At 60.7% G+C, this 13,002-nt stretch overlaps 1 protein-coding gene across 30 annotated transcripts in view; it reads right to left on the reverse strand.

Moving 5' to 3' along the window:
• Positions 1 to 11,066, reverse strand: part of NRXN2 (neurexin 2) — a 106,926-nt gene extending 95,860 nt beyond the window's left edge. For 21 of the 30 annotated variants that reach the window (XM_070488097.1, XM_070488092.1, XM_044762334.2 and 18 more), the window contains exons 1-2: positions 10,826 to 11,065; positions 37 to 1,009 (exon numbers count right to left, since the gene is read on the reverse strand). In XM_070488097.1, coding sequence (XP_070344198.1) covers positions 37 to 769 — 733 coding nt within the window. In that variant the 5' untranslated portion in view covers positions 770 to 1,009; positions 10,826 to 11,065. Of the gene's footprint in view, positions 1 to 36; positions 1,010 to 10,825 lie in introns of all 30 variants that reach the window. The other 9 variants (XM_044762348.2, XM_044762345.2, XM_044762347.2 and 6 more) reach the window with 2 other exon arrangements.
• Positions 11,067 to 13,002: the final 1,936 nt, after the last annotated feature.

Here is a 13,002-nt window from a genome sequence, read left to right on the forward strand (position 1 = left end):
CGCCCATGCGCCCTGCGGCCGCTCCCTCGGGCTCACCTTCGCTGCAGAACTTGCCGCCGAAGCCCGTGTGGCTGCAGTCGCAGCCCACCTCGCCGGGGGCCAGAACCGTGCAGAGGCCGCCGTTGGCGCAGGGGTTGCGCGCGGGCGCGCACAGCGGGTCGGCGGCGGCGCCGCGCAGACCCTGGCTGCCCAGCAGCGCGGGGGGCCGCTCGCCCAGCTTCAGGTTGGCCAGGAGGCCGCGGAAGGGCGGCTCGTACTTGACGGTGCTGAGCGTGAGCGCCGAGAGGCGCACGTCGGGCGGGATGCCGCCCACGAACAGGTCGCTGGCCACCTGCATCTCGCGCCGCTTCGAGCGCACCTCGGCGGCCCGGGCCTCGCCGTCCACCGCCAGCGCCGTGCGGCGCGCGTCGCGGGTCAGCAGCACCATGTGCCAGCGGTCGTCGGCCACCGGCGTGTCCAGCTGCAGCGTGGCCGGTTCGGCGCACGAGAGCGTGAAGCGCAGCCGCAGGCGCCCGTCCACCAGCAGCAGCTCCAGGAAGTCGCAGTCGCCGCCGTCGTCCAGGTAGAGCAGCAGCGCGCGCGTGGCGTTGGTGCGCAGGCTGAAGCTGAGCTCGCCGCTGCTCGCCGCGCCCGCCCAGCGCGCGTAGCGAGCCCACTGCCCCGGGCCGCCGCCGAACTCCAGGCCGCCCGCGCCCGCCACCAGCGTCAGCAGCAGCAGCAGCAGCAACAGCGGCGGCGACGGCGGCCGCCACCGGCTCTCGGGCGCCATGCCTCCGGCGGACCCGGCCCCGCCCGGCCCCCGGCCCCGCTCAGGCTTCAGAGCCGCGGGCGCATGGGGCGGGGAGGGGGCCGGGCGCCCCCCGCGCCGAGCGGGGCTCCCTCGCCGGCTCACAGTGCCATGGGCCCGGCCACGGGGAGAGGCGCTCAGAGGCCCAGGTGCCGGCTTCCCCGGGCGGCGGAGGCGCCCCTCCCCCGCTGCGGGCTCCGACGGAAGATGGGGGAGGGAGGCCTGCGGGGAAACAGAAAGGAAAGGGTTAAAGAGGGGCTCAGAGGAGGGGAAGCCGTCGGTGTCTGGCGCCCCCATTGCACCAGCAGGCGCCCAGTTGTTTTACCTTAGGACTTGAGGAGCGGGCCCTGACCTGGGCAAGAGACACCACCATGGACGGGAGTACTGGGGGCCCAACACTTGGGGAGAGATGGCACTCACCAGGGGCATTACTGGTGTGAGATGTGGACAGAGGAGGAGGTAACACCTTGCTTAGAATCTTGTAGGAGCCCAACCCAGATGCCCTCACCCTTGCCTCCCGTCAGCACCAGGGCCAGCTCCCGTGGGTGAGACCTACAGGTTCTCCAGCGGGTGACCCCAGCCCCTTCCTCTCTGAGCCACCCAACCTCTGCGTGGCTCCTACCCCAGCCACAGCTCTCTCTCATCAGCTCCTGATGCTGGATAATGAAGTTGCTAAATAATTCATTGGAATTAATTAAATGCCAATTCGTCAATGGCATCAGTGGGTAACCCGGCTGGGAAGGAGGCAAAAAGGAGAGAAGCCAGTCTGGACCCAGGCGTCCAGGCCTCAAGCCCTCTCCAGCCATGCAAGGACACAGGCATCTAGTTCTACGTCTCCAGTTCCCCCCAAACCACACTCACCCCTTCCCGGGCCCCAACCCCACTGCTCGCCAGCCCAGATCCTTCCTGAACCTAAATGTCTGTCACCCTCCACCTCCAGCTCCCAGTCCTCGTCCTCAGACTTGGTCCCAGTACTTGGGTTCTCTTCACCCCTCAGTTCCACCCCCTCCCCATCCAGGGCTGGGGGAGCCACCAGGAGGCAGGCAGGCTTATTTGCATAAAATTGCCTTTCTGAAATGATTACCCTTGTAACGGGCTGTCAGAGAGCAATTTATACTCCACGCCGGGGAGGGGAATTTGCATCTCGTTAAACTCCGAGTCGTAATTATTTATATCCAACAACCCTCCTGAATATTGCATTGATTTTATTTTGGGGAGGGAGGAAGGCAAAGAGGTGGGGAGAGAAGCCTGGGAGAGAAGCAGGGAGGGGCCCGAGTTTAGGAAAAGACTGAGAAAGATGGAAGAGAAAGGAGAGGAAGGAAAGGAATCACATGAAAAGTGACAGAGATGGAAGAGTAACAGAGGAGAAAGGTGGCCTGATGGGGAGAAAAGGAAAGAGAAGATAGAGAAAATTAAAATCCAAATTCAAACGGCATTTGTCAAGGCCCTGGATGCTGGGCATTTTTACAGATGTCATTTTACTTAACCAATCTGCGAAGTCCCATTATTCCCTTTAACCACTGGGGAAGCCCACACAGAGAAGGCTAGGGACTTGCCCAAGGTCACACAGCCAGTCATAGGGGAACTGGGATTTAGATCCACATCTCTCGGACTCCGGCATCTCCACAAAGGAGTCAAAGGGCAGGACAGCCACAGGTGTCACTCGGAGAAGTGGAGACCAAAAGAAGAGAAGAGGCGTGACTTGGAGAGGGAGAAGGTTGGAGGGGTGTGGTTCCTTCCTATGTGGGAGGAAGCTGGGGTATGAAAGGAGAGAGAAAGCTAGGAGCCGCCTAAAAAACCAAGGGGTTGGGGGCTGGCCCCGTGGCCGAGTGGTTAAGTTCACGCGCTCCGCTTCGGCAGCCCAGGGTTTCACCGGTTGGAATCCTGGGCGAGGACATGGCACCACTCATCAAGCCATGCTGAGTTGGCGTCCCACATGCCACAACCAGAAGGACCCACCACCAGAAATACACAACTATGTACCATGAGGCTTTGGGGAGAAAAAGAAAAAAATAATAAAAATCTAAAAAAAAAAAACCCAAGGGGGTGAGCAGAGAGTCATGGGGGGAGGGATGGTTGGAGTGACATGAGTGCAGAAGGAAGATGGGGCAGAGAACCCGCAGGAAGCTGGCAGTAGTGTTTGGGGGCCCATCTCCAAGAGACCCCAAAGCCCAGATCGCGAGACCTTCCATCTGGCTCCTTCTGACTGCTGCCCCCCGATCCTGTAGACTCCAACGGGGGACTCAAGTGTCCTGCCCCAGGGCCCCTGCAAGGGCTGCCCCTTCCCAGGAGGGGGGGAGGCAATCCAGGCAGACAGCCCCCTCCTCGTCCAAACACTGTGGGTTATATATAGCTTTGCCACTGCCTTTCCTCATTGGGTAATGGGGATAATTAACATGCGCGGGCTAATTAGCCAATCAAATTAAATGCAGCACCTGCTCCCAGCCTGATTGACGCCCTTACCCCCACACACATGCACCCCCACCCCAGCCCAGGGCAGGGGAGGGGGACCCTCAGGCCTAGAGGAGGGAAAGACCAAACTCTCTCTCTTCTCCAGAAGGGACAGCCAGAGACCCCCAGAAGAAGCACAGCCCTGGTGGCCAGAAGAGTGACGTCCCCTCTCCCTCCCCTGCTGGGGTCTGGCCTAGCCTCTCTCTGCCTCTCTCCTGGCCCCCACCCCCACCTCCGGACACTATTTTGGGGAGGGAATTAATTAGCTATCGATTTCCGCTGGCAGAGGGAATAGGATTTCTTGCTGCTGTCCACTCGCCCCTCAGCTGGGGAGAGGGAGGGCATGAGTTCCCCTGCCCCAGCCCCCACCCGAGTCCCTCTGTCATCCTCACATCCCCCACCCTCTAGGGAGATGGCAGAGGGGTTCTTGCTGAAAAAGCCTAGGGGCAGGGTCTCCCTCGGTCAGGAAGTTGGACAGATACAGTGAAGGATGGTGGGGAGGCCTCCAGAGGCTGGGAGGCAGATGCCTGGTCCTCAGAGCCAGAAGGAATGTTACCTGGTTGGGGAACAGGGGGTGGCAGCGGCAAAGTGGGTGACTCCACCGGTCTGTGCGTGCCAGGATGTGGAGGGAGAGTGTGGGAAGGGAGGGGGGGCTGGGCGCAGGCACGCGCCTGTGAGCCGGCTGTGGGGGCAGAGGCTGGCCGTCTGCGGTGCCTCTGGGGAGGGGCGAGGGCAGCGGCTGGGCCTGAGGCCCCTCAAGGCTCATTACTCATTCTCCCCACAGCCCACAGCTCTGCAGCACAGGCCAGCCTGGCTCAGCATCGGGCCACAGGGGCTGCAGGGCTGGCCAGGAGGAAGCCCCAGCCCTCCCTGGGTCCTCTCTCCAGGGACCCAGAAATCCTTGGGGCAGCTTCAGGCTTGTGAGGCAGAGACAGCCCCAAGAGGAGTACGAGTTAAGCAGACACCTGGGTCCTTTCACCCCACCCCACCCCACCCCACCATCCAGTCCCAGGAAACCTGCTGCCCTTCACCACTCCCTTTCCTTCCCTCAGCCTCCCCGACCCCAGGACCAAGCTTCAGCTGAGCCACCCTCCAACTCATCCTTCCTCTCAGGATACAGGGGCTTCTTGCTAACCTAGGATGCTCTGTCCGACCTCAGCTCCTGGTACTCAGTCAGGCTGTCCGGTCTCAGATCTCCTCCCCAAGGGCCAGGGCCATTGCCTTGCACAACGACATCGAGTAAACAGTGTCCCCTGGAGTTGTGCAAGGCTGTGGCCCCTCCCCTGGGCTCCTGCAGTTCAGTAGAAGCCCCCCACACCCATAGTGTCAGGCACTGCTCCCCAACACCCACTCTTCTTCTCCCACTTTTGCCCACTGCCAGTGCAGGGACACTGGCCGGAGCAGCCCTGGGATATGCCGCCTGCTGACTGATGTCAGTGCAGTGCACACTGCTGGCCACTGCTGGCCCGGTGCTACTGCTCCCCTGGGGAATGGACCTTTCCTTGTAACCTGGGATTCTGTACCCAGTCAGCCCCCTAGCACCCCCTACCCACAGATGGACTCTGCAGTCTCGAGCCAGTGGTGATGGGAGCTGGCGGGGGTTTGGGTTGGGGTGACTCGCTGCTCTCAGGACCTCAGCCCACTCTCATCCCCACTGAATCGTCCCCCACAGACTCTTTCTAGGTCCACAGCGGCTGACAGACTCCTCCTCATCTTCCCACAGCCAGGCCAGTGCCACTGTGGCATCTGGGCTGCAATTTGCTGTGTGTCAGGTGCCAGGCTGGGCCACCCTGTGCATTGTCTTATTTGGCCCTCCAGTTCTGGCAGGTAATTTTGTTGCCCCAGGCTTACAAACAAGGACCCCAAGCTTAGAATGATGACTTCATTTGCCCACGTGCACGTGCAGGTAAGGGGTCTGCAGGCTCCAACATCCAGAGCCTTTCTTCTACCCTGCAGTGTCCACAGGCCGCAGGGCAGTGTCAGGCTCAGAGCCCACCCTTCTCTGATCTGGCCTTCACAGGGGCCACTCTGCAGGCCACCCAGAGTCTGAGTCTGCCCCTGGGACTAAAAGATGCAGACCTCAGAGCCCATGGAGTGCACCCTTCTCAGTTTTTCTGAGGTGGAAACTGAGTCCCAGAGAGGGGCAGTGACTGACCCAGAGCCACACAGCAGAGCAAGAGTAAAACCAAGGTCACTGGCCTTCCATTCTAGATGCTTCCCACTATACCCGCTATTCCAGACCTGGGCCTTCCCACCTGACCAAAGGCCTCAGCCCCCATACCACCAGTACAACTGAGTGAGTAGATGCGACCTCCAGGGTGAGACAGTCTGCACCAGCCCTGGCATAACCCCTGGCCAGGGGCCTTCTCCCAGCATCCACTCTGCCCCCTCTCTGGCCGCATCTACACCGCACTCACACACACACACACACACACACACACACACACACACACTTCCAGCCGTGGGAACGCCAGCCTCTCTCTGGCTCTCCTCTCCTCACGCCGGCTCCCTCTCATGCCAGCTGGGAGTGTGACAGCAGGGGCCTCCCCCGGGCGCCAGGGAGGAAGAGCCGGGTTTACACACATTCTGGTGGCCCCAGAAGGCAGCCCATGGACAGGTGGGAGAAGTGCGTGTTATGAGGAGGGAGATTTTGGCTCGAGCTAAAAAGAAACTTGCTGGCAATGCAAAGCACCCAACAGTGGAGTAGGCTGCCTCTGGGGGGGTGGTGAGTTCCCCGTCTGTGGAGGTGTGCGAGCTGAGGCAGGATGACTCCTGCTTGGCGATGCTCAGGAGGGGGCTCTTGAATCATATGGGAGGCGGTCGTCAAACTACTTGAGCCCTGAGGTCTCTTTCAGTCTCTGAATGTGTCTTTTGGACGGTCCCCTCTCCTCCCTAAAATCTCAGGTTACATCAGTGGGCTGCAGACAGTTCCCACCTCCCCTTCCTGCTCCCTCCTTCCAGCTCTGATGACTGAGAAGAGACCAGGAAGACCTCCGACGTGTCCACGTCCAGCCACACCTCAGCAGTGGGCGAAAACGAGACCGTGCAGTGATTAGAGGCACTGACTCTGGAGCCTGGATTCAAATGCAGCTCTACTCCTTTCTCACTGTGTGACCTTGGGCAAGTTACTTAGCTTCTCCGGGCCTCAGTTTCCTTATGCGTAAAAGAGAGATAATAGTAGTGTTGTCAAAATTAAGAGTTAATATATGTAAAGTACTTTTAACAGTGCCTGGGATGGACTAAAGTATGTGTTGTGTTAATGACTTTTTTTTTTTGAGGAAGATTAGCCCTGAGCTAACTGCTGCCAATCCTCCTCTTTTTGCTGAGGAAGACTGGCCCTAAGCTAACATCCATGCCCATCTTCCTCTACTTTATATGTGGGACGCCTTCCACAGCATGGCTTGTCAAGTGGTGCCATGTCCACACCCAGGATCCGAACCAGCGAACCCCGGGCCGCCGAAGAGGAATGTGTGAAGTTAACTGCTGTGCCACCAGGCTGGCCCCTAATGATTACTTTTAAAACTCTCATCTCAGCATTTTACAGTTTGCAAATTCCATGTCTCATGTTCTCTTGATTCTCACCAGGGCCTGATGAGAGAAGGGAGCGAGGCAGGTCTTATCACCGCCCTGTTTTGCAGATGGGGAAATTGACACTCAGTGAGGAGAAGGGCCCCCACAACAAGGTCACCGAGCTTGTCAGTAGGGGAGCTGGGACTCAGATTTCGCACCCGGGGCCCTCCTTCACTCTGCTGGATGCCTCCTCCAGCCTGGGAAGGTGAGAGAAGGGACTAAATGGGTCTGAAGACTGGAGGGAGCACAGGCTGGGAGGGAGAGGTGTGTGCGCGGGTCCCCCTGCACAGGTCTCTTCAGACACAGAGAGAAGCGTGAAGGGGCTGGGCACACAAGGGGGCAGCCCGAGGTGTGCGTGATGAGGCTGTTGCTACGTGTGTGGGGCTGAGGAGATGGGCGGGCTGGGGACCGAGGTGAGGTTGAATGACTCGGCGGAGTGGGGGCCGGAGCCCAGGTGCCGAGGAGCTTGGGGGTAAGCCGTGGGAGGGGCGAGCTCATCCCTGAGCCCAGCCCTGTGCCGTTCACAGCTGGGGGGCGCCAGCCTGGGTGGGTGCACCCCAGCAATGCAGAGGGGCCAGATGGTTTCCAGGGGCAGCCTTGTGAGTAAGCATGAGGTGCCTGGGAATGTTCCAAAAGGTATACATGACAGGTGTGTGCGTGTGTGTGCGTGTGTGGAAGGTTATGATAATGATGGTGAAAATAGCTGCCATTTACGGGGGGGCTTTCTTTTTTTTTTTTTTTTTAAGCTTGGCACCTGAGCTAACAACTGTTGCCAATCTTTTTTTTTTTTTTTTTTTGTCTGCTTTATCTCCCAAACCCCTCCTGTACATAGTTGTATATCTTAGTTGCAGGTTCTTCTAGTTGTGGGATGTGGGACACCGCCTCAGCGTGGCCTGACGAGCGGTGCCATGTCCGCGCCCAGGATCCGAACCCTGGGCCGCCGCAGCAGAGCGCGCGAACTTAACCACTCGGCCATGGAGCCGGCCTGCCGGGGGCTTTCTATGTGCCTGACAAACACATCAGATGAAGTAAAGTTCACAGAGCACTTAGCACAGAGCCAGGTCCCTGTAGGTACACAGGAAAACCATTGTCACTGTTATTACTGTCATCATAATCATCTCATCTAGTCGTCGCAAGAACCCCATGTGTAGGATGAGGGCTCCCATTTTACAGATGAGGAAACTGAGGCTCACTCGGGGGCAAAGCTGAGCCCATGCGGCCTCACTCTCACCCCACCTCACCATGTTAAACAGTGGCGGCAATGGAGACGGCTTTGTAAACAGGAGGTGCCGCGCACACACCGCATTATTTGTTGAATGAGTCTCTGAGATCCCGCAAGCCTGGTGGTGTGGACCGGCCCAAGCAGGGAGCTGCCCAGATGGATGGAGCAGTGTGAGACACACGGCCCAGGCATCCCCTTAGGAGCTGAGCTCGGGAGCTGGGGATGGACGAACAGAGCGGCTGGGTTCCAGTGCCAGGCAGGGACAGGCCCCACGTGTGAGGACCAGTGCTGGGATGGGGCGCAGAGAAATTGGAAGTTTCTGAGGGAGGCCGGGTGTGGCTGAGCGCTGGGTTGGACTGTGGGGTATTGTGGTCATGGTCGGGAGGGGTAGGAGGGCCTGGGGTTTAGGGGGCTTTCTGAGGGTACAAAAATATAAGAGTGAAGGAGAGAGAGAACGGAAGTGGGAGAGATGCTTGGGAGGGGAGCCAAGGCATAAAGGGGTGTTAGCATGCATGTGTGTGCGGGTGGGTTTGCCTGGGGCGGTGTGCTTAGGACCCAGATGAGAACATGGTTCTTGCTGATATGTGTTGGGGGCTGAGGGGGTGTGTCTGGGGGGGAAGGGTGTGTCCCAGGGAGTGGAGGTGTGTACGGGAGAGGTGGAGGTGTGTTCGGTGTGCCTGAGATGATGTGTGAACCTGCGGAGGTGAACGGTGGGATAGGGGCTGTGTGTGCCTGAGGGTGAGGGCCGACAGTGCACTGCCGGGGCTCTGGCGGCACATGGGGGCCATGAGTGTGCCATGCACTGAGAGCAGAGCCCCCGGGGGAGGTCTCTGAGGCAGGCAGCGAGGTGGCTGTCTCTCTGGGTGGGGAGTGTAGGCGGTGTGCTGCCGGGAGGTGTATTGTGTACGCAGGTGTGTGCGCCTGTGTAGGTGTGTGTCTGGGTGGGTGCCACCGAGCGTCTGTATCAGTGTCAGGTTGTCTGTGTCACTGGCAAGGGCGGGCAGGAGGGAGCAGCCGGACCTGGGTAGAGACTGAGAGTCTGGAGGGAAGAGAGGTCCCCAGTGGCCCCTCCAGAACCCAGCCCCCTCCTCTCAGGAGACCATCGTATGGATTCAGCCCAGGCCAAGAAGCCAGGAGAGTCCCCAAGCTCCTGCAGAGCTCCCCAGCCACCCTGGGGCTGCTGGACTCTGCCTGCCCGTCAGTCCCGCGCATCCCTGTGGATCTCAGGGCAGGACGGGTCTGAGAACACTTCCTCTAACAGGAATGAAAGAAGCCCCAGCCAGACCCTTCTCCCCCATCCCTGGAAAGATCCAGCCCAGCCTCGTGTGCCAGCATCCCTGGAGACATCCTCGGAGGCACCTGAGTGGCTGAAGCACCCACAAAACAGAAGGCCTCACAGTTCACAGACCAGCTGCCCCCCTCCTCTCGTTCTTCCTCTGTCTCCCTTCTCTCTTTCTACTTCTCTGGCAGAAGATATAGGATGCAAAGCCCTAAAGTCCACCCTCCTCCAGAAGGAATACCCAGACATTGGGAAGGTGGATGGGAGAGAGGGGCAGGAATGGATGGGAGGTCCTCGCCCACCTCACCCCCGCCAACACACACAGAACTGGAGCTGTACAGAAGCCACCAAGGCAGTCAAGAAGCCTGGAGACCCAAGACCACCTCCTGACATTGACTTCATCCCTCCAGGTCTGGACAGCTTCCCCCTTTACCTCCAGGCTCCAAGAAACAGCCCCCTCCCTGCCCTTGCTGGTTCAGTGAGGTACCAAATGCCTTCACCCAGGACTCAAGTGCGGGTTGAGAGTAAGGAAGACAACCACCCCCAAAAGCCAGTTTTGCCTCCAAGGGCCCATCAAAGATTCAAGGGCTCGGACCCCAGCCCTAAGAACCCAGGGCAGATGGCTCCTTCAGCTGGGGGAGGAGGCTGGGCCATGAGAAATGGTCCCCTCCTCTTTGGGCTGGGGGAGCAAGCCCAGGGCCCTGCAGCTTCCTTCCCCTGCAGCACTCTCTGACCATAACCCTGTCGCCGCCCCCAGCGCATTCCCACCCCAGCACAGCCCCCTCCTACTGATTTCCCAGTCTCCCTCTCTCATCGCCCCCAGCCTTCCCCCGCAAGCTTCCGCTCCTCTCCCTCAGGCCCCCCATCTTTCCTGGCTCTCCACCAGCACCGACCCATCTCTGCCTCGAGCACCTCGGCATCTTCCCCTCTGCTCTCTCCCGATAACCTCCTCTCCCCTTGGCTCCCATCCCCCCGTAAAGCCTGGTCCTCAGTGCTGCCCCCCAATATGAAGCCCTGGGCCTGGCCCCTGCTCCTTGCCTTCCTCCACTTCTCTCTTTCCCTTCTCCGGCCTCCCCTCCTTCTCCTCCCGTGAAGCCCAGTTCCTCTCCGGTTTCTCCCCTGCAGACCCTTCAGAGCACAACAGCTCCCCAGCCCCTGTGGTGGAGCACCGCTTCCAGCCCTTGGGGCTAGCAAGACTAGGGCCCCCCTTCAGAGCTTCCCTCACAGACTCCTGGATGCCCCTTCTCATCCCATCCCCTCCCCTAACGACCCTCCATCCCACCCCCCTCCGTTCACCCCAGCTCAGGGCCAGTGCCCCTTCCACAGGGAGCCTCCGACCCCCAACCCCCTCAGCCGCTTAGCCTCCTCGCTGTCACCCAGCCAGCCCTCTCAGCGTGGCAGCGCCCCCGCCCCCCAATCCATCCTCCCTGCCTCCCTCGCCCCTGCGATCGCTCCCCTCCCCCGATGGGCTCCCGCCCCCCGCCCATCTCCGCCGCAGCACCCCCCCCCCCCGTACCTGGTTCTGGGGGTCCAGGAGCTGGAGGGTGGGGATCAGAGCCCCGAGGCCGCCCTGTCTCCGGCGGGTGGCAGGGCCGGGGCCAGCAGTGTCGGCCTCCTCGCGCCTCTCTCGCTCCCGCCGCGTCCCCGCCCGCCTGCCTGTCCGCCCGCCCCGCCGCGGTGCCGCTCGGAGGAGGATGCTCCGCGAGTCAGGGCGGCTGCTCCCGCCGCCGCATCCCTGCAACACCGACTGACGGCAGCATCAGCACCAGTACCCGCCCCCCAAACGCGCGCATTGGACCACGCTGCGCTAACGGACGAGCGGAGCAGCCAATAGGAAGGCGCAGAAGCCGCCAGTCCCGCTGCTCCACAGGCCCACCTCCCTCCCCCGCGAGGGACCCAGGCGTCCCGGCCCCAGGGCATCCGAGCTTTTCCCCGCCTCTCGTGGTCCTTAGCCCTGGTTCCCGGGCCCCCAACCAGGCAGACCCCCAACCCAGACCCAATGCCTTTTCCGGAACCCAGGCACCCTACCCTCTTGCCCATTGGGTCGAGCCCCCGGTCCCGCATCACTAGGCCAGCGGGTCCATGTGGCAGCGCCCAGGATTGGGACGAGCCGAAGGGGAGGCTGTGGGCCCCGACTTGGGGCACCGAGGGAGCAGGACCGGTGCGGGACCCGGGTCGCAGCGCCCTCTGCTGGCTACGCCCAGGGCGGGCCCGGGCTGCGGGGAGCCTAGGGAAAGGGGACTCCGCCCGCGGCTGCTGGGGGCTTTTTCCAGCCCTTAGCCTGACCTCCGCCTCCCACCGCCCGAGGGCGCCCTGGCTGCCCCAAGAACTGAGGAGGGAGGGTCTTTGCTGGGATAACGACGGAAGCAGTGGGGGAGGAAAAGGCAGAGATGGGGGCGGGGCAGACCTAAAGGCTTGGGGTTTCCCAGCCTTGCCTCATGGGAATCCCAGAGTTGGAAGCCTGGTTCCCAGTCCTGCCTGGAACCCAGGACGTGAGTGGGAGTGGGTTTAGGGGCAGGAAGGCTGCTGCACATTGGCACTGAAGGGAAGTTCTTTTCTCCTCCCCCCAACCATGAGTTTCAGAATGAGTGTGGTGCTGGGGTGAAGGCCTTCCCCGGGGAGGGTGTGTGTGTGTATGAGTGTGGGAGAAAAGGGGCACCCCTTCATCCTTCAGCCAATCAAAGGTGGACCTGGCACCTAGTGTGTGTACCACAAAGTTGGGCTTCTGAATGAGGCTGTGTGTGTGTGCGCGCACACCATTTTGCCAGCTCGCTCCAGGACCCTGATTTCTGTTGCAGGGTCTGTGATCTGCACAGCTGGCGCTAGCTGGCGCTTCCTTAGCCAGTGGCAACATGCAGGAACCCTCACATGAGACCACAAATGTATGCATGGGCACACAGGGGCACACTCACAGCCATGCACACCTATCCATGTGCACACAGGGATTCCCAAAAGGACACACAGGGCCAGCTGCAGAAAGGCCCCACCATGGTAAGACACCCACAGGAAGCTCATGCTTGCCCAAGAACCTACACAAACTTGTGGACAGAGGTACCTACACACTCAGAGGCAAACGCACACCCAGGGGAACAGGTGCACACAGAGGACCTGCCCACAGGGTCCTCCTACCCCCCGCCCCCGGGGCACTTGGCACAGAGTGGTCAACTACTGAGTAGAGGAGCAGTGACAGCCCCCCATCAGAGGTCTCCCTCCCCAGCCTGGGAGGGGGTAAGAGGGAGACCCAGGCTGCAGAGGGTGTCCTAGGGGTCTGGAAGAGAGACCCCTGAGCCAGGTCCAGAATGGGGGCCCACTCTGACCTTGGAGAGACCCTCAGGCTGGCCCCGCTAAGGCCACGAGAGGAGCCAGAGAGTGGGAAGTGCTGAGTCAGGGCCTGTGGATGTGAAATTGCCTCTCTGATCCCACAGCCCACTGCCCCACCCTCCCCACTGCTCCTCTCCCTGCAGTGTACACACACACAGAGACCTGTCTAGCCGGGCACCAGGGCATAGATGGACAGGTGCAGTGACTCACAGAGGCTGTCTCTTGGACCCTTATTGATGGCTATCGGACGGGGTGGGAGGAGGGGAGGGGCTGGGAGGGATGTTAGAGCGAGCATTTGCCTCCTGTCCCCACCCCCAGCTCCCTGGGTCACCTTTGCCCATCAAGGGCAAGAAAGGTCACCTGGCAGCTGCT

The sequence above is a fragment of the Equus asinus genome, chromosome 17, assembly GCF_041296235.1.
Source record: "Equus asinus isolate D_3611 breed Donkey chromosome 17, EquAss-T2T_v2, whole genome shotgun sequence".
Lineage (NCBI taxonomy): Eukaryota > Metazoa > Chordata > Mammalia > Perissodactyla > Equidae > Equus > Equus asinus.